Source organism: Choloepus didactylus, chromosome 2 (assembly GCF_015220235.1).
Source record: "Choloepus didactylus isolate mChoDid1 chromosome 2, mChoDid1.pri, whole genome shotgun sequence".
Classification (NCBI taxonomy): Eukaryota; Metazoa; Chordata; class Mammalia; order Pilosa; family Megalonychidae; genus Choloepus; species Choloepus didactylus.
In genome coordinates, this window is record NC_051308.1 from 218,189,612 (window position 1) to 218,209,082 (window position 19,471).

At 57.5% G+C, this 19,471-nt stretch overlaps 1 protein-coding gene across 11 annotated transcripts in view; it reads left to right on the forward strand.

The window, feature by feature from the left end:
* Window positions 1–11,177, forward strand: part of ADGRB2 (adhesion G protein-coupled receptor B2) — a 36,622-nt gene extending 25,445 nt beyond the window's left edge. For 5 of the 11 annotated variants that reach the window (XM_037827890.1, XM_037827885.1, XM_037827886.1 and 2 more), the window contains 15 exons: window positions 193–319; window positions 765–868; window positions 960–1,062; window positions 1,786–1,936; window positions 2,129–2,198; window positions 2,616–2,682; window positions 2,838–2,923; window positions 3,224–3,322; window positions 5,345–5,516; window positions 5,875–5,970; window positions 6,341–6,380; window positions 7,007–7,626; window positions 9,639–9,674; window positions 10,042–10,140; window positions 10,682–11,177. In XM_037827890.1, coding sequence (XP_037683818.1) covers window positions 193–319; window positions 765–868; window positions 960–1,062; window positions 1,786–1,936; window positions 2,129–2,198; window positions 2,616–2,682; window positions 2,838–2,923; window positions 3,224–3,322; window positions 5,345–5,516; window positions 5,875–5,970; window positions 6,341–6,380; window positions 7,007–7,626; window positions 9,639–9,674; window positions 10,042–10,140; window positions 10,682–10,867 — 2,056 coding nt within the window. In that variant the 3' untranslated portion in view covers window positions 10,868–11,177. The remainder of the gene's footprint in view (window positions 1–192; window positions 320–764; window positions 869–959; window positions 1,063–1,785; window positions 1,937–2,128; window positions 2,199–2,615; window positions 2,683–2,837; window positions 2,924–3,223; window positions 3,323–5,344; window positions 5,517–5,874; window positions 5,971–6,340; window positions 6,381–7,006; window positions 7,627–9,638; window positions 9,675–10,041; window positions 10,141–10,681) is intronic. The other 6 variants (XM_037827893.1, XM_037827884.1, XM_037827887.1 and 3 more) reach the window with 3 other exon arrangements.
* Window positions 11,178–19,471: the final 8,294 nt, after the last annotated feature.

Here is a 19,471-nt window from a genome sequence, read left to right on the forward strand (position 1 = left end):
CTGCCAGGAAGGCCAGAGAGTTCCTTGGTGCCAGCCTGGGCCTGAGGTCGGAGGCCCATCTTGGGGCTCCCACTGCCTAGTCCTTGGATATGGCCTTGCCCTGGGTTTTTCTTGTCCTGGAGCTGGGTGGGGGTGGGGGTGGGGGTGGGGCATACCTGAGCCGGGACTCACTCCACTCTGCCCCCACCTAAGAGATGCCAGCTCGGGGGACTGGGACACCGAGAGCTGCCAGACTCTGGAGACCCAGGCATCCCACACCCGCTGCCAGTGCCAGCACCTCTCCACCTTTGCCGTGCTGGCCCAGCCGCCCAAGGACCTGGTGCGTGGTGGGGGGGAGGTGCCAGGCCTGCTGGCAGGCACCTGGGTGATCCCAGGTGTGTGTCTGTGCAGGTGCACTTGTGCGACTGCACCTGGAAGCCTGTGCCTGTGATGGTGCTCACAGGAGAGGGAGGATGCATGACTGGGAGTGTGTGCTTGGTGGGTGATCGTGTGCATGTGCACACCTGTGCCCACGTGTGTGTCCAAGAAGACAGTGCAGGCACCGGTGTGTGGAAGGGTGTGGTGACTGAGTGTAATTGTGCATCCATGTGTGTGACTGGGTGTGCTCTATGCTTGAGGAGCTCGGCGAGTGCCCTTCTGGGTGGGTGTGAGGTGAGGAAGGGGTGGTTGCCAGCCTCTACCAGGTGGGGTGTGGGGAGAGTGGCGGGCGCCCCTGCAGCCCCCACTCCCAGCCCTCCATCTTGAGCAGTTCTGCATCTCCCCAGACCCTGGAGCTGGCGGGCTCCCCATCGGTGCCCCTCGTGATTGGCTGTGCCGTGTCCTGCATGGCCCTGCTCACCCTGCTTGCCATCTACGCTGCCTTCTGGAGGTAGGTCTGACACTGGGAGGAGTGGGAGGCAGTCATGGCAGGTGGAGCGGGGTGGCCAGCTCCCCCGTCTATGTTCACTGTGCCCTCCCAGGTTCATCAAATCGGAGCGCTCCATCATCTTGCTGAACTTCTGTCTGTCCATCTTGGCATCCAACATCCTCATTCTCGTGGGCCAGTCCCGGGTGCTGAGCAAGGCAGGTGCAGGCTCACGGAGGTGCCAGGGCGTGAGAGGGGTTGAGAGGGCGAGGGTGAATGTCTGCAGGTGGCCGTGCGTGTGCTCTAGTGTGTATGTCTGAGTGATGGGTGTTTGTGTACGCTCAAGCGATGTCTCAGCATGGGGCGTGTGTGAGACGGCGTGAGCATGTGTGAGAACGTGGGAGAGGGCCCGTGCGTACTCAGGTGATGAGTGTTTGTGTACATCCGTGAATGTGTGCTGAGTGCCTGGGTGTGCACGTGTTGGGTGGGTGGTACTTGGAAAGCCTGGGCCGCCTTGTTGTCGGCAGTCTCTAGGGGCCTGAGTGAGACCTCCTTTACCACCTGCCTGGGGGTGACCTGCGCTGGCTGCCTCTCACTGTGCTTCTCTGCGCAGTGCCAGCCCCGTGACGTGTGCCAGGCGTGGGGCCCTCCCGGCCGTGACGTGGCAGGTGCTCGTGCCTGTCCCCCTCCCGGCAAGCCGCGTCCCCGTGTGGGCGGCCTGCCTCCCCGCCTCCCCGGATGCTGAGCGCTGTGTGCATGTCACCAGGCCTGTGTCGTGCCGTGTGTGGGTGCAGGAAGGCGGGGGCGCCTGGCAGGGCTCTGTGGGGGGCGGGGCACGGGTGGGTGGCCGTGGCAGCGCCCAGCAGCGGGCGTGGGATGCCTGGCACCTCCTGCACTAGTGGCTGCTCGGGGTCACTGCCTCCCTTTCCCTCTCCCTGCAGGGCGTGTGCACCATGACAGCCGCCTTCCTGCACTTCTTCTTCCTCTCCTCCTTCTGCTGGGTGCTCACCGAGGCCTGGCAGTCCTACCTGGCCGTCATCGGCCGGATGCGCACCCGCCTGGTTCGCAAGCGCTTCCTCTGCCTGGGCTGGGGTGAGCTGGGCTAGCGCCGGACTCTGCCCCTGGGCCTTGGTGGGCAGGGCCAGCGAGCAATAGAGATTCAGCTTTGGCCCCGGCCCAGCTCTCTGGGCACAGGGGTCTGCAGCGCTGGGGGGCTGGGAGAGAGAAGGGACCCCCGAGGACCGGCTGCTATCTCACTGTGCTCCCACACTCCCACTCCCACAGGTCTGCCTGCCCTGGTGGTGGCTGTGTCTGTCGGCTTTACCCGCACCAAAGGATACGGTACATCCAGCTAGTACGTGGGCCTTCCAGGGTGGGTGGTGGGGCTAGGTGGGCCTGTGAGGGCACTGCACTGGGAATCAGGCCTTCTTAGGCTGAACTCCTGGCTCACCCCTGCTATGATATTTTGGGTAAATTCCTCCTTGTCTCTGAGCCTTGGTTTCCCTGATTGTAAAAGGATATAGTAAGATTAGATTTTCTTTAAGAGCCATCCAGCTCAGGGGTCTGCCTTGTTTCATTCCCTTGGTGGCTCCAGGGACTGGGCCTGGTTTCTTGGTCTTTGTTGGATGGGAAACCAAGGCTCAGCCAGGGCCAGTGGCTCCCTCGAACCCTGCCCGGGGGAGAGTGAGGGGTGTGTGGCTGGGGGTGGTGGTTGACAGTTGGGAGGGAGCCTGCTGGGTACCTGATGCCCTCTCTTGTCCCCTCACCCCAGCTGCTGGCTCTCCCTGGAGGGTGGCCTGCTCTACGCCTTTGTGGGCCCTGCGGCTGTCATCGTCCTGGTACGTGCCCCTTGCAGTGTCCTGGGAGGGGTGTGACCCAGGGCCCACCCTGTCCATCCCTCCACCTCCTCCCTGCACTCTGGCTGCCACCTAGGGGGTTGCCCCCCAGGAGGGCACCTGCTGATCTCCCCCCTCCCCACTCTGCTGGCCCCCAGGTGAACATGCTCATTGGAATCATCGTCTTCAACAAGCTCATGGCACGGGATGGCATCTCTGACAAATCCAAGAAGCAGAGGGCCGGGTAAGGGGGACTCTGCGACTTGGCCTTGTGGGGAACGGCGTGGGGAGGGTGGGCCACGGGCACTCCCGGAGGCTCAGGGCTTGAGGATGCCGACCGACGGGGGTCCCTGACCTTGGTGCCTCAAGGGTGCAGGCAAGGTGGGCACCCGGAGTGCCCAGCTGCAGCCCCTCGCCCACCCTAACCCAGCTCTCTCTCTCTCATCTGCCCTCCCCCTCCCACCCCACTTGGGGCTCGTTCTGCCCCCTCTTCTCCCGGCTTCCCATGTGTTTCCCCTTCTCCCATGTCTGTGCCGCCCCCGAGGTCGGAGCGGTGCCCCTGGGCCAGCCTGCTCCTCCCCTGCTCAGCGTGTGGAGCGGTCCCCAGCCCCCTGCTCAGCTCAGCCTCGGCCAGGAACGCCATGTTAGTCATGCCCCCCGGGGGGCGGTGGGCGTGGGTGGGGGCAAAGGACTGGGGGGCAGTGCCTTTGGTGGCGGGGGGTGGGGAGGGAAGTCAGCCCAGCACCCTGGAAAGCTTGCCCCTGCCTTGCCAACTGCCATGCATTCTCGAGGACTTGGCATCAGGGCGGCTAAGGGTGACGGGGAGTGAAGTTCTGTGCCTCCCGGAGGATGCTGGGCTCCTGTGCCCACCCCTTGCCCCCATCCGCATCCCGGCTTCCGCTCTCTCCAGGCACAGCCGCAGGCGCCTCCTCCTCACACCCCCACCCTACAGAGGGCCATGGAATCCTAGGCCCTTAGGACTTTGAGTCATAGAACCTTAGAATTAGAGTGATATACTCTTGGAATAAAACAATCAGAAGCCAAGAATGTTAAAATGAGTGAATCATCGCATCTTATCATCTGTCACAGAATCTGAGACTTAGTGTTTCAGAGCCATTGAAATCAAAATCATTTGGAGGCGGGGAATCTCGGAGGTAGAGAATTATTTCACGGAGACCCTCTAGCAACTGAGAGTCTTAAAATCCCAGCCATGCACGAGCAGAATGAACCCACAAGGGCCCAACCTCTACCCAGGGCCGGAAATCCATCTGAGCCTCCCTGACCGGGAGTGTGCTTCACCTTGCATGCCTCCAGGGCCGGGGAGCTCACTGTCTTGAGGCAGCTGCCCCCATCCCTGGGAAGCTCTGCAGGGTAGAAAGCCCCGTCTTAACTCGGGCTGCCCCTGCCTCTCTGACTTGGTCTGTCTGAACCAGCAGCAGTTCAGGGCTTGGGTTTGGAGTCAGCCACCGTGAGTGTGTGTCCCAGCTCTGCCTCTCTCTGCCCAGGGAGCCAACTCCAGCTTCCTCTTCTGAAAATTGGGATAATAATCACCAGGCCTGTTCCTTGGAGTTGTTTTGATCAGTGTGAAATTATGTACGTAAAGCATTTAGTACGCAAGCTAAAAGGACTGGTGGTTGGCAGTAGCTCTTATTGCTATGATTAGACCCCCTGTTGGTCTTGGCTCTGCCTCTGGGGACTGCAGAGACCACTGTGCCCACCCCTGCCGGCTGAATGGCCCGTGTGGCCTCAGCTGCCCTTCCTCGCTCGGTCTGGGCCTCCTGCCCATTTAGCTGCCTGGCCTCTGCAGAGCGGTGCCGCCCTCCGCTCTGCCCGGAACTGTGCCTGCCGTGCTGCCCCTGCCTGCCTCTCCCACGGGGGCGTCCTTCTGGCAGAGTGGGTGGGCTGTGGCAGCCAGTTGGGCAAGCCTCCCCTTCCCATGGTCTTGTGGACTGAGGGGTGGGGGGCTGGTGCCTGGCTGCCTGGGCCTGGCTGCCTTTTCCCCCTGCCTTCGCCTCCACGTTCCTCCTCTGCCCACCCTGGGCAAGAGGGCCCGGGCTCTGTGGGTTTGACCCTGACCCCAGCCCCCGCCCATGATCCTCCTACGCAGGGCCTCTGAGCCGCCGCTGGGAACTGAGGGCAGAGCCTCTGCTTTGTGGGCCCTGGCCCCCATCTCCCCACAAATGTCTGCTCTGCTCGTTTACTCTGCCTGTGTGTCTCCAACTGTCTCATGTGCACTCTGCTGTGTCTTTCGTCCTTTTTGGTCCCTCATCCTCTCCCCTCTCTGCTGCCTACTGAATCAGGGTCTCTGGGTACATTTTTAAAAAGCTCCCCAGGTGATTCTGTACCGCAGCATCTGCCCCTGTCTGCCCCCTCCCCTTCTCTCCTGCTGTCTTTTTCTACCTTTCCACCTTCTCAGGCCTGGCTCAGGCCCGCTGTGTCCGTGTGTCCGTTCCTGCCACCCCTCCCGGCCCCTGCTCTGCCCCACGGTTCTCTGCTCTCTGTTTCTGTTCTCCGGCTCTGGCTCCTTAGCCCCTGTGCCTGGGGACATTACTAAGCTCCTGGAGTTTGGGACCTGGCCGGGCTTGGGCAGTGTGAGGGCCCCAGCTGGGTGGCGATCTGGCCTGGCCCACCCTATGGACGCTCTGCCACTGCCCCTCATCCCCAGGGCCTCGCTGTGGAGCTCCTGCGTGGTGCTGCCCCTGCTGGCGCTCACCTGGATGTCCGCCGTACTGGCCATGACAGACCGCCGCTCCGTCCTCTTCCAGGCCCTCTTTGCCGTTTTCAATTCCGCACAGGGCTTTGTCATCACCGCTGTGCACTGCTTCCTGCGCCGAGAGGTGAGGAGCGGGCTGGGCCTTGCCTGCACCTGCCTACCTCCCCGCGGTGGTCCTCTAGCTTCTCCCCACCCTGAGAGGCTTGGAGTGTGACCTGCTGGGTTACGGCCAGGATGGCCTCTTAGGGCTCTGCCCTCTGCCCCTAAGCAGCCCTTGGAGGGGAAGCTGTGCACCCCAGCTTTGTCCTTGGCCTCTAGGGGTTCCTTCTCTCCGTTGGACCCAGTCCCGGTGTCATCACTTCCCCCAGGCCATAGGTGCTTCTTCCTTCCACACCCACCTGGGTGCCTGCGGTGGGAGGCACAGCAGCCATGGCCGGGGCCCAGCGGAGCCCTGAGGCCCAGCAGGCAACCCCTGTCCCCAGGTCCAGGATGTGGTGAAGTGCCAGATGGGCGTGTGCCGGGCTGACGAGAGCGAGGACTCCCCCGACTCCTGTAAGAATGGGCAGCTGCAGATCCTGGTGAGTGGGGATGCCTGGGCAGGGCACAGGTGGGTTCTGGGAGCCCCTCCACCTCCCTGCCCCAGGCCACTTGCTTTCCCCATTCACGTCAGGTAGGGGACAAGAGACGGGGCTTGATCCAGGCTCAGCTATTGACAACTGGGTGACATTGGGCAAGTCCTTCCCCCATTCTGCCACAGTTTCCCACCTGTTATGTGGGCCTGAGGTAGACCACATCTGGGGACCCCTGGGTTCTGCTGGGCACTGTTCTGTGGGCAGTACCTCTGGGAGGCCGACTGAGCAGGGGTGTGGAGGGGGCAGCCTGAGCCCCTGCCACCCTGATACATTGATCCCTCCTCTGCCCACTGGCTCTCTCCCTCTCCGCCTATAGTCAGACTTTGAAAAGGATGTGGATCTGGCATGTCAGACGGGTAAGTTACCCAGGCTGGGCTGAGGATGGCCGCAGGGTGGGCCTGCTGGGGTCTGGCTGCCCGGGTCAAGCTCTGGAGTCAGAGAGCGCCGAGTTGGAGTCAAGGATGTGAACACCACATGCCCTGTGACCTTGGGCAGGCACCTTGAGCTCTCTGAGCCCCATTTAACACACCCGTAAAGGACTTGACATTCTCCTTCCAGAGTGGGTGGAAGGCTTAAACACATTGGGTGAGATCGTGAGGTCACCAGGGTGCTTGGCGCATAGTGACTGATACCTTTTATTTTGTTTCCGTGATTCTTACTGGATCTTTCCAGTTCTGTCTCCTGGGGAGGGTTACCCATGGATGGGGGAAGAGTAAGGCCCTTTGGAGAGCCTTGGGGCTCTGGGGTCAGAGGTCCGGACCTGTACCAGGGCACTGGGGGAGCTGGGCCTTGGCTTCATTTCTTGTCCTGCCTTGCTGTGGGTCCCTGGGCCGGTCATGTACCACCCGCCCACCCGCCTCTGCAGGGCTTGGTGTCCTCCCCTGTCCACGCCCAGCGGCTCGGTTCCTGCCCTACCTGGGCAAGGGCATCTGGGGGCTCCTCCTTCCTGGGACTCACCCCTCCCTCCCACTCCTGCCTCCAGTTCTGTTCAAGGAGGTCAACACTTGCAACCCGTCCACCATCACGGGCACCCTGTCCCGCCTGTCCCTGGATGAGGATGAGGAGCCCAAGTCCTGCCTCGTGGGCCCCGAGGGTGGCCTCAGCTTCTCACCGCTGCCTGGGAATATCCTGGTGCCCATGGCGGCCTCGCCAGGCCTGGGGGAGCCGCCGCCACCGCAGGAGGCCAACCCCGTCTACATGTGTGGGGAAGGTGGCCTGCGGCAGCTGGACCTCACATGGCTGCGGCCGACCGAGCCGGGCCCCGAGGGGGACTACATGGTGCTGCCCCGGCGGACTCTGAGCCTGCAGCCTGGCGGTGGGGGCGCAGGTGGCGAGGATGCCCCACGGGCCCGGCCTGAGGGTACCCCCCGGCGGGCTGCCAAGGCCATGGCCCACACCGAAGGCTACCCTGGCTTCCTGTCCGTGGACCACTCGGGCCTGGGGCTGGGCCCTGCTTATGGGTCTCTGCAGAACCCCTACGGGATGACCTTCCAACCACCACCACCGACGCCCAGCGCCCGCCAGGTGCCCGAGCCGGGGGAGCGCAGCCGGACCATGCCCCGCACTGTGCCCGGCTCCACCATGAAGCTGGGCTCGCTGGAGGTGAGGGGCTGCAGGACCCTGGGCTGGGGCGGGAGGCAGCACAGGCAGCAGCTGGGAAGGGACAGCTGGCAACCTCCCGGAACAGCACTTCTGTACAGGGTCATTGTGGGTGTACACACTGAGCCTGCCTGCCTCCGTTTGTGTTCACGGCGGCTTCAAGGAAATCCTGGCTGCTTTTTGTTCTGCAAGTGTGCTAGGACTTCACTCACTGAGGGGGCACATCTTGGCTCATTTCCCCTTGCTCTAGGGCCTACTGTGGGGTGACTGGTTAGGATGGGGCCTCCTTTAAGGAGCCCGTGGTTTAGGCAAGGCGCTGTATTGTTAGGAAGCCCCAGATCGGGAGCCTGGGCCTCTGAGTTGCACAGGTCTGAGTTCAAATCTGGGTTCTGCTGGTCCACAGTGAGATCATGAGAGTCTGGGTTAACCTGCTGAGCCTTAGTTTCCTCATTTGTAAAGTGGGGATAGTCTACTAGCCTCTTTGCAGAGTAGTTGTGAGGATTGAGTGATGGAAAGCACTTAGCTCTGTGGAGCATGTGGAAAGTGCTCATTAATTGCCAGTTTCTGTCATTGTCACCCCTGAAAGCAGCCCCAGGCCCTGCCATAGGCGGTGGGAATTGACCCCTCTTCCTGAGAATACCAATCCCCTCTGTATCCACATGCCTGCCTGTTTTCTGGGGATTTCCCCCCTCCCCTCTGGCCTCCTTAGGCTCGCTCCCTGCAGGGGACACCGGGACAAGCAGGTGGTAGGGACGTTTCCAGAACTGCAGCTGGAGGGATGAGGAGGATGTGGGTAAGGAAAGGGGCAGGAGTCCCAGCTCAGACAGGATGAGCTGCTCTGATTTGGCCCTAGAAACCTGCTCCTTATTCTCTGCATAAAGCAAATTAAGCTAGCAGCTAGAGGGTTCACAAGTTTAGTTTTTCTCCCAAAATGTTTCTTGAACATTTGGTGCCTGCTCCTGCCACAGATGGCAAAAACAGGCAGGCGTAGTGAAGACTTAAACTCGGAACCAGTGCTGGGGAGGGGTGGGTCCAGTGTGGCGGTAGGTTTGGTCCGCGGGCACCTGCCCGTGGTCGGCTGGGGTTTGGCTCCTTGCATGGGAGGCAGCGGTACAGGTGGCCACATTCTCAGGGGTCAGGTGACGTCCAGAATTCCCATGTGGGCAGCTGCGATGGGGCGGAGGTGGGGCCATGGAGCTGGAGGCGGCAGAATTAGGGGTTTATTCCAGTGGGGCACAGGCTGTGTTTGTGAGTGCCCGGGGGGCCCTGGGGGTGGGCGGGCAGGAGGTGTCCTGCTGCTGTCCTGGAAAGGGATGTGGCCGGAAGTGGGGAGGACGCTCACGTGAGAGGTGCTGGGCAGGAGAACGTCCCAGGGCAGAGCTTGGAGGGCCTGGTGTTTGAGAAGCCAGAGTGGGCGGTGGAGAAAGAGTGGGCAGGGGGGCAGGAGCAAACCAGGAGAGGGTTGTCTTGGAAGCCGGGGTGGTGAGCATGTTCACCGGGCCTGGGTTTGTGAGTTCTAGATGGTGGTCTTAGCTCCACTGCTAAGTTGAGCCTCAGTTTCCCCATCTGTAAAATGGGAAAGTTGGCCTTAGTCTTTTGAGTCCTCCCCCTGCCAACCTTCCAGGAATCTAAGGCCGCCTCCGCGAGTGGCACTGGATGGTGCCTGGGTGCTTAGCGCCGCGTGTCTGTATCTTTTGTGTGAGTGTGTGTGTGCTTGCCCTGAGCGTCTGCTGGCAGGCTCCGGCATGTGGGTGCGTGGCAGGGGCATGAGGGGGGTGTGGGCCTGGGCCTGAGCTGCAGCCCGTGGCAGGGGTAGTGGTGGCTCCTCACCTGCTGGGCTTCACCCTCTCTTCCCACCACCCTGAGAGCTGCCCAAGAAGGATCCTCATCTCCAGGGTCTGGGCTGGGGTGAAGGTGCGGCAGGCTGGGGACACTGGGTTTCTTGGCTGTAAAGTCCCTGCTTGAGGTTAAAAAGCTTTCTTTTCCACCTCTGCCTCCTTGTGGCTCCTTCCCAGCGGAAGAAGTTACGGTATTCGGACCTAGACTTCGAGGTAAGGCTGACTGTGTCTGTGTGTGTGTGTGTGTGTGCTAGACTTCGAGGTAAGGCTGACTGTGTGTGTGTGTGTGTGTGTGTGTGTGTGTGTGTTTTGAGGGGGGCATCTGTCTGTGGGGTCCCTGGAGGGTAGGACTGCAGCTTCTCAGAAGATCCTGAGCCCCATAGCAGAGCCTGACCCCAGGACCCTGAGCCTGTGGTTTCTGGGAGGTCTTCCCAGTGTCCCCTCCCTGCCCAAGCCCAGGCCTTTGTCCCGGGGGGCCAGCAGCAGTCAGGGATATGGAGGCGCAGGACACTGAGTGTCCCGGAGGGTGGCTCACGGCGCTGCCTCGGGAGCATCTTCTCTGACGCCCTGTGGATCCCAGAAGGTGATGCACACCCGGAAGCGGCACTCGGAACTCTACCACGAGCTCAACCAGAAGTTCCACACTTTTGACCGCTACCACAGCCAGTCCTCGGCCAAGGTGAGGGCTCTCCGAGGCTCAGGACCCTAGCTGGTGCACAAGGCCTGGACTCTGCCGGTGGCCCCTAGTGTTGGACCCCGACCCGTGGCCCCCGTGGCAGAGGGCGAGGCGGTGGAGTGTGTCCTTGGGTGGGGCAGCCCAGTGGAGCATGTCCGGCCTCTCCCTCCCTCCCTGCCCTACTCCCCTGCCTGGGCAACCTCATCCCCTCTTATCAAGAACCCCGCTATGGCTTGAGTAATGGTTCTCAGGCTGTGCAGGGGTGGGGAAGGCACCATAGACGGCGAGCACTGACAGGGCTGCCCCGGGACCTTGGGGGTGCGTGGCAGGCAGAATAGGGCCAGTGTGCCCAGGGCCATGGAGCACAGGCCTCAGGAGCCCAGCTCTGGAGCCAGGTGGATTCGAACCCTCCTGCAGCACCCGGCTGCTCTGAAACTTTGGGCATCACTGGCCCTCCTTGGGCCTCCTCAGTTGGTCCCTCTGCACCGCCTGAGTGGGTGGGAGGGTACTGGCCTGCCCACGGGCCCTTTCCCTTCCCCCACAGGAGAAGCCCAGCCCAGGGGAGCATCCCGGCCTGTCCCAGCAGCGGCGACATCAGAGCTGGAGCACCTTCAAGTCCATGACGCTGGGCTCACTGCCCCCCAAGCCCCGAGAGCGGCTGACTCTGCACCGGGCAGCAGCCTGGGAACCCGCAGAGCCACCAGACGGCGACTTCCAGACAGAGGTGTGAGTGCCACGCCAGACTGCCCACTGCGTATAAATATATATATCTCTCTATTTTCACACTCCACTTTGGAACTACCCAGGAGCCAGCGCCCCCTCCCCTCTCCCGAGGGCTGGGCAGGGAGGCGCAGTGGACTCGGCCGGGCTGGGGGAGCCAGACGTGGTGTGGCCTGGGGGGAGCCAGGGCCCCTCCCTGCCTCTCAGAGGCCCCTCAGCCACTGGAATCCCATCTTTGCCTCAGCCTGTCTGTCCCTGTCCCTGTCCCGGGCTGGGGAGGGGGAGGGGGCCTTTGTCGGGAATAAACTTCACTCTGTGGATTTGGTTGCTGAGCTGTTTGCTTCCCTGAGGTGAGGGTCCAGCCTGGGGACCCCAACTCTGTCCCTCTATCTCCCTACGTGGCCTCATTGATCTCAGATTGTGTGATGGAGTCAGGCCGGCCCTGACTGGGAGGGGGAGGCCTGGGCTCTGACCCCATATTTGCCCCTGAGCCCCCAGGTGGGCTTGGGCACCCTCTTCCCCTGTCACCTTCCTGGTGGCTATGATGACCGTGGTGTCATTCGTGGGGGCCCAGGAGCCAGACTGCCTGGGCGAGAACCAAAGCAGAGCCTCGTGACCCCGGTTTCCCCCTCTGTGAAAGGAAGATGGGGGTAAGGCCTCCCTCAGCATGTTGTTAGGAGGATGAAGCAGATGACTCGACGCTGAGGGCTGGAGGGGCCGGGCCAGCTTGGGGCCAGAGGGCAGGGTGGGAGACGCATTGTTGGGTTGTATTCTTTTTTTGATTTTCAGGGTTTTTTTTGTTTTTTTTTGTTTTTTTTGTTTTTTTTTTTAATTTTAGATGACACAAAGTTCTATTTTGATTATTTTATTCTTGTTTACTTTTATTTTTTATTTTTACAAACAGATGTTCTGCTTTCCCATCTCCCCCTATACCCTGGTACCCTCTAAGCTACTTTCTGTGTCTGCAAATTTGCTATTTCTAGTCATCTCTTGTAAGTGATTTCATACACTATTTGTCCCTCTGTGCCTTGCTTATTGGGTTGTTAGATGCCCAAGTGAGTGGACCCTTGCTCAGTTCCCCTGCTCCCAGGCAGAGGGCGCAGGAGCGGCACATGGAAACACGTTGCAGTCAGTGCCATGGCGTTTCCGTCGCTGGGCAGCACCTGGGGCAGGGCCACAGTTAGCAGGGGCCACAGATGGAACTGCAACCTGGTCACTTAGCACCTCTTGGCCTCTCCCCAGGGTCTCTGAGATGCAGACCCAGGCCCTTGGAGAGCTGACAGTCTTGGGGGTGGTCGAAAATGTCAGGGATGGTGTGGGTGCTGCAGGAACTGGGGGGTCGGGGGGCTGGGGCAGCGGCGGAGGCTTCCCCTTGGTCTCATCTGAACCGTGCCCGTGGTGGGACCTGATCAGAGGGTGTGGACAGAGCCCTCTCAAGACTGCTTTCCGAGGCCCTGGGGTTTTCCAGGCCCCCATCTCTGCCTCCCTCCCCGGGGTAGCCCCTGCTCTAAGCGTGTAAAACGTTCACACTAGCACCACCTGCGTGATCCTTGAAGGTAGGTATCGTGACTCCCCTGTTTTGCAGATGAAGAAATTGAGGCTCAGAGAGGGGACATGACTTTCCCAAACCCCCACAGCTTATAAGTCACTGTATTGGGACTTGTCGTTGGGACTGGCAGAGTCCCAATGCCAGCCAGCTTAGGTGGAAGGGAACTCTGTTTACTCAGGAGTGCCAGCTGTGCCGAAGACGCGGTGGCTGCCAGGTGTGCTGTCCCCTCCTGGCTGCTCAGCTGCTCTCCGAGTTTCAGCTTCATTCTTTCAGGCAGGTTTCCTCATCCCCTGGGCCCTCCTGGCTCTCATCATCAACTTTGCCCCCAGAGAGGAGGAAACTTTGTCTCTTGATTTCCAATTAGGCCTTTGCCAAGGAAGGCCTCTGACTGACCCCAGGTGGGGGATGGGGCACTGTGATTGGCAGCTCTTCAGGAAAGACCCTAGTGGGGAGGGGGAGGGATGGTCTCCCCAGTCCCTGATGTGTGCCAACAAACCCCACCCTGCACCCTGGGCTGGGCCTTTCCCTGAGCCACCCGCGGCCCCCAGGTGAACCCTTCTCGACACCTGCTCAGCCCTGAGCTCCACTTGTCACCTCCAGAAGCTCTCTGGGGCACATCTGCTATGTGCGTTTTCCCTCCTGTCTTGTAGTTTCCTTCTTTGCGTCATGTTTGAGGAGGAAGTTTAGTATTCACTTGGTTGATTCTGCCCAGACAGCGGCCAGCAGAGGCTCCTGGGAGCTTTGAAATCTGCCACATCCGTGGTCAGGGGCAGAGCTTTCTCCCTGTCCCTAGTCCCTGACTTCTGTGTGACCTTGGACAGGTCACCACACTCTGGCTTTGGTTTCCATATTTGTAATGAGTTGGCCTGATAATCCCTTCCATTCGGGCTAACATCTAAGATAATGTCATTTCTTCCCTGGGCTCGAATTTCTCACTTATCATCTTTATTCTCTCTGCCTCCAGTTTCCAGTCCTTCATCCACATAGCCCAAGTGGGAACTTTCCAAAATGCAGATCTGGGCAGGCCACCGCCCTGCTCAGAACCTTACATGGATCCTAGGATTCACCTAGAATGCAAGGTCCTTTGTAAAATGTGGCCCTTACACACCTCTCCTGACCTGTCTCTCTCTCCTCCACACCTAGGCACAGGCCATTCCTTCCACCTGGAACTCCCTCCCTGCTTACGATGGCAGACTCCCACCCATTCTTCCAGAACCAGCCTCCAAGGGTCCCTTCTGTGATGCTGCCCCTACCCCGACACTGCCAGCAGTGAGCCCTCTCTGCACTTTCAGGGTCCTTGACACACAATTTCACTGTTGTTCTGGTTGTACAGAACTGCTGTTATCCATGTTGACCTGGTTCAGGTTTGTGCGCTCAGCCAAGGGCCCCACGCGGAGCAGGCATCAGTGGATCTTTATGGAGTGAATGGATGGAGTACACAAATCTCTTGCACATCATTTTTTCTCATCTGCAAAATCCCTACCCAGCTTTCCTCACTGGGTATCCAGAAGATGATGTGTGATTCATGGGGGGCTTTGTTACAGGTGTTATCTTCCCTCTCCCAGACATTCCTTCCCTGGCTTCAGTGCTACTCTAGGACCCCGAGTGGGAAGCCAGGCCTGGCCGCTGTCCAGCGTGCTGAATGGGACCTGTCACCTCTGAAGACAAGGAGACAGCCTGAGAGAGCACCCAAGCTCAGCTGTAGCTTTTCCTTGACGCCCAGACTGTGGCAGGGTCCTGGGTGAGCGGACTGGCCCTGCCTTATGAGACCATATGCTGGGGAATGTTCAGTGAAAATATAGTGCAAACTACATATGTAATTTAAAATTTTCTGGTAGCCATTTTTTTTTAAAGTAAAGAACCAGGTGAAATTAATTTTAATAACTTATTTAACCCAACATCAAAAATATTTCAACATGTAATCAATATAAAAAAATTACCGATGAGCTATTTTACATTCTCTTTTCATCTCGAGTATTTGGAATATGATGTGTGTTGCACATTCTCAATTCAGTCTGACCATGTTCTGAGTACTTATAAAGGCAGATGTGGCCGGTGGCTGCCATATTGGAAAACAGCTCTAGACAGAACAAAGGCAGAGATCTTGGGGCAGGTCAATTCAGGGTCCTCTGAAAAGGGAGTAAGAGCCTATCTGCCTCGATGGTCTTTGTGTGGGTTCCAAGTGATGATGTATGGAAAGTTCCCAGCACAGGGATAGGATGGAGTAGGTTCTAAATAGATGTTTCTGGAATCTGGGTATTCTGGGAATAAAGATAGGTGGGAAGGGAGTGCTCAGGAAGTAGGAAAAATGGGCAATTTGGAGTGTCCTGCAGGCCTGGTCCCGAGGGCACCTGTGGCCTGGTAGCAGCGCTACTTCAGCAGCCTGTCGTCTCTCCTCCACCTGCAGCTCCAGATCCCAGGAGAGGGGAGGCAGGTTGGGACTGGCACTTGAACAGATGTATTAAAACTCAATTGGGTTTAATTCACTTCATTAGGCACCAATTAAAAGGAAATTGGGTGTCCTAGGTGGCCCGAAGGAGGTCCTTGGTGCAGTAAGTTGCTGACTTCTGCTTCTCTGGACTCATTTCCCCCCAGGCTTCCTCACGCCCACCCTGGTGGCTCATGGGGTCCCACAGTTGGGGCCTTTTTAGGGCTTGTCCCAGTACTTTTCATATTCCTTCCTCTATTTCTTCAAGGTCACCTAACCCAGAAAGACATCCCCACCCCCAGCATCCTCACCCTCTCAGGCCTTCAGAACATGTGCTAAGTGCCCAAGGCAGAGACCACTCCAGGCCCCACTCTTTAAGGAGGGGTCAGCACAGTTCATCCTGATCTGAAGCATCCTCTTTCTGTAGAAAGGCCAGAGTTGCAAGCAAAGGAAGAAAGTATGAGCAGGGGAGGAAGACCCAGGGAAGTCACGTCTCTCTGAACCTCAGATATAAAATAGGATGGGGTGTGGGGTTAGGTGGCTTCTGAGGCCCATTCCAGCTCTGCTGTTTTTGGAGCCTACAACTCTGAGTAATGCTACACATGAGAATTGGTACAGACAGTAAGTCAGAAGTGCTGGAACTTCTCAGAAGAGAAACCAGTGTAGCCTTGTTTGATCAGGGAAGGCTTCCTGGAGGAGGTGGATAGATAGAATGGAGGAAGGAGAACACGGAGGCCATCCTAGATGCGAGGAACTGTATGAGCAAAGGCACAGAGGCAAATGTGCATACGCTCAGGGGCACTCAAGAAGGAGAGCACCTTCTGGTTGGGATGAAGAAACCATTGGTGAAGGGAGCTGAAGAAGTAGGTTGGAGCTAGATTATGAAGGGCCTTGGACACCTGAGTAATGAGTTTGGATTCCATCCTATAAGTACTAGGGAGCCACAGGAACTTTTTGAGCAAGGACAACTCAGTAAAAAAAGGTGTTGTAGAACATTATTCCAGGAATAGGGATAATCTAAAGACTACCCCCAGAAACCCTGATGAGACATTATAGGGCCTAAAAGCAGGTATGGTATAGAGGAAACAGTTTCTGGAGACATGCGAGAGTAGAATTGACATAAATTGGTGACTGGATAGATGAAGGAAGTAGGGAGGGGTGTGTGGAGTCAAGGATGATGGCCCAATTTCTGGCTTGGACGACAGGGTGGATGGACAGCTCTACTGGGACGGGGACACAGCAGGAGGTCTGGGAGAGGGGAACACTTCATCACCACTACTCGCCAGGCTCTGCTCTGGGAGCCAAGAATAAAACAGGAAAACACATAATGTCTGCTCATGGAGTTCATAGTAAAGTGGGGGTGGGATGAGGGGAGAGACTTCTAACAAGCATGCAGATGGATGTTCACTTGCAAACTGAAGGAAAGGAACTGATAACAAATTACCCCGACCCAGCCTTTGGGGTCATAGGAGGAAGTGGTGCTTCATCTCACGTCACAGAGAAGGTAGTCAAGAACCAGGCAGGCAGTGGGGTTGGTGGGTGGGCAGAGGTATTTGAGACAGACAGAACCATATGTCAAAGGCCGTGTGATGGGAAGGAGCATGAAATATTCCAGAAACTGAAAGGGCAGTGTGACCAGAGTGTGGACAGTGAGAGGGAGAAAAGCAGGAGATGAAGCTGGGTGGATCCGTGAGGTCAGGTCCCACCGAACTTGGACACCACAGTAAGGGTTTTGGCTTTTAAGATGAGTGAGACGCCAAGGAAGGGCGTTGAGCAGGGAACTTACATGATTAGATTTACATATTAACAGGATTGCTGATCTGGCTGAATGGGAAATGGATGGGGAGTGAGAGCAGATACAGAAAGACCAGTTAGTAAGTAGTTCTTAAGAAGGAAACTTTAGAGGAGTGTTATGGAACGCGGGAATAGAATCTATCTACCTATCTATCTATCTATCTATCTATCTATCTATCTATCTATCTATCTATCTATCTATCAATCTACCTACCTACCTACCTACCTGCCTATCTATATGTCGTGGGTAGAACTGGCAGCACCTGATGTGGATTGGGTGTGAGGGGAGAGCCAAGGATGACTCTTGGGCTTCTTTCTTATACACGTGGATGGATACTGGTGCCACTGGATTAGAGGCTCAAGAAGAGGATAGGCTTTGGGGAAGATGATCATGAATTTGGCCTTGGGGTTGTTAACCTTGAGATACATTTGAGATGACCAAGGGGTGATGTCAAATAGGAAATAGATTGTTGGGCACATAGGGCTGGAACTCAGGAGAGGAGCTGAGTTGGAGTCACTGACATGGCAGTCACAGAGTAGAGCAAGTGGGAGGGCAAGAAATGAAGATGGTATAGACAATTCTTGAAGTGAGGTTATGAGAAGGGGGAGTGAAAGTTCAGGACATACTGTGGACTCTGAAGGTGGATTAGCTGGAGAGGGTAGCTGAAGGTTTCCAGGAATGAAGAGGCTGTCCTTATCCCTCCCCAAGAGCTACATAATAGTGGACAAACAATAACCAGCTCTACCACTCTAGGGTGCAGGGTCCTGAGACCCAGTAATGATATCATCAGAGAGACTGATTCTGCTCATTTGTTGGCCAGCCACAGTTCTGGAAGGCAGGGGTTGTGGGGGCGTGGGCTCTCAGTGAAGCCTGAGCTCTAAGACTGTCTGGGAGGAGGGAACCCTGGACTCTACTGGAAGCTCCCAGGGCACAAGATGGAGATGCCGACGTGGTGCCCCAGGTCCTCTGCAGCCCTCTCCCCCGGTCCTGAGTAGGCAGGAGGAAGGCAAGTGCTGCCCCACCACACCCCCAATCTCAGCTCCTCACTGTCCCCCATCCCCTGTGGCGGCCCAGCCTGGCCCCAGCCATCCATCTAGGTGTCCCTAGAGTCAACAAAGAAAGTCAATATTTAATTTGGGCACCATGTTAATGCCATCGATTGCCAATCCCCTCCCCCCCACTCCACTTCTTCAGGCTCATCTGTCACTTCCCACCCACTGGTGAAGGTGGCTGGGACCCAGTGAAGGTGGAGCTCACAGCCTGGACTTAGCTAGAGAAAACTGGCCCGCCTGGGGGTGCTGCTCTGAGCCCCCAGTTTCCCATTCTCCCTGGGAATCACTGATGTGCTTTGTCTGAGTTCATTGAGCCCTATCTCTGGGGAGAGTGCTGAGGGGGGCAAAGTGAGGTGGGGGGTCATCTTTTCTCTCAAGTGGGGACTGGAAGTTCCGTACACTGAGCAGATATAGTTGGGGCTTGAATGAGTGAGAGAAGTAATGAGGGAAGGATAGAACCTGTGGATTATGCTTGCGTGGGACAGAAGTGAGAGCAAATCCTCCGACCTGTGTAGGCCCAGACTTCTGGAGCCCCTTCTGGGTTCCCCACGTTGTGCCCGTGTGATGATGTGAACCCACGTGAGGACCCTGAGACCAGAGACTATTCCATCTCTAGGCCCCAGAGAGGACTTTGGGGGAGCATTGAATTGGAGGCTTTTAGAGCCCAGCTGGGCAGCAAAAGAGGGGCCTGAGGGGAGGGCAGGGTCTGCTGCAAGGCTAACCGGGACCCAGTGCCATTATTTGTTCTGGATCTAGAGCTAGATACGGGGAGGTGGGCTGTGCCCCTTGATTTTCTTCCCCAACCAATCCCACCCACCCTCAGGAAGGGAATGGGGCCTTCTTTTGGGAGCTGGCTTGGGCTCAAATCCCAACTCCTTCCCCAACTTACTGTAAGACCCTGGATAAGTTAAGTAACTTCTCTGAGCCTTGCTTTTCTCCTCTGAGAAGACTCTTAGGACCTTGTTCACTTTGTATAGTTTTCAGAGGGTCAGGGACAGACAGGGGCAGGCCTTGATGCCCAAGGAAATGTTCCCTAGAGAAGTTCCCACTCAGAGCAGCTGCCAGTAATCCTGCTGTCTTGTTACTACCTGTGGGGCCAACTCAGCATCACCGAGGCCTGTGTCAGGAGGGTAGCGTTGGTGCACCTCATTATCCACAGTTCACTAGCCAAGACCACGTCACTGAGGGGACAATTGGTTCAGCCCTCCACCTGGCACCGGATGGCCCAATGGGCAGATGGAGGACAGACTGGGGCACCAGTGAGGTGGCAGCTCATGTGTACACACACATGTAAGCGGGAAAGAAATTCTGCTTTGCACTTCTTCAGAATTTTGCGATTGGAAAAAAAAAAATAGTGGTTTTCATTTCAGCACACACCTAAGGATTATCTTCATGGATTTGTATTCTTTCTATTATGTATTATAATGGGGAGCACCAGGCTCCTTTCAATGGGTAGGGCATCTAAATATCATAATCTGACCCAGCTGACCAGTGTCCTGGGCTGCCCATGGATGCTGCACAGACTTGCTGATCCACTGCTGAGCCTTTCAGTCAAGTCGTGAGCAGGGGAGCCTGACTAGGTCATTCATTTATTCTGTAAATACTGTCTGATGCCAAGGCTGGGCACTGACAACGTAAGATGAAGAAGGTAGAGTCTCCAAGAAGGAGACCAGGAAGGAGGATCAGGGAGATGAGATGGGTTTTGTTTCCTCTGCTCAAAACCCTCCCAGGGCTTCCCATTGCCCTTAAAATAAAGTCCAGGCTCCTCCTGTGGCCTAAGAGGCCGGGCA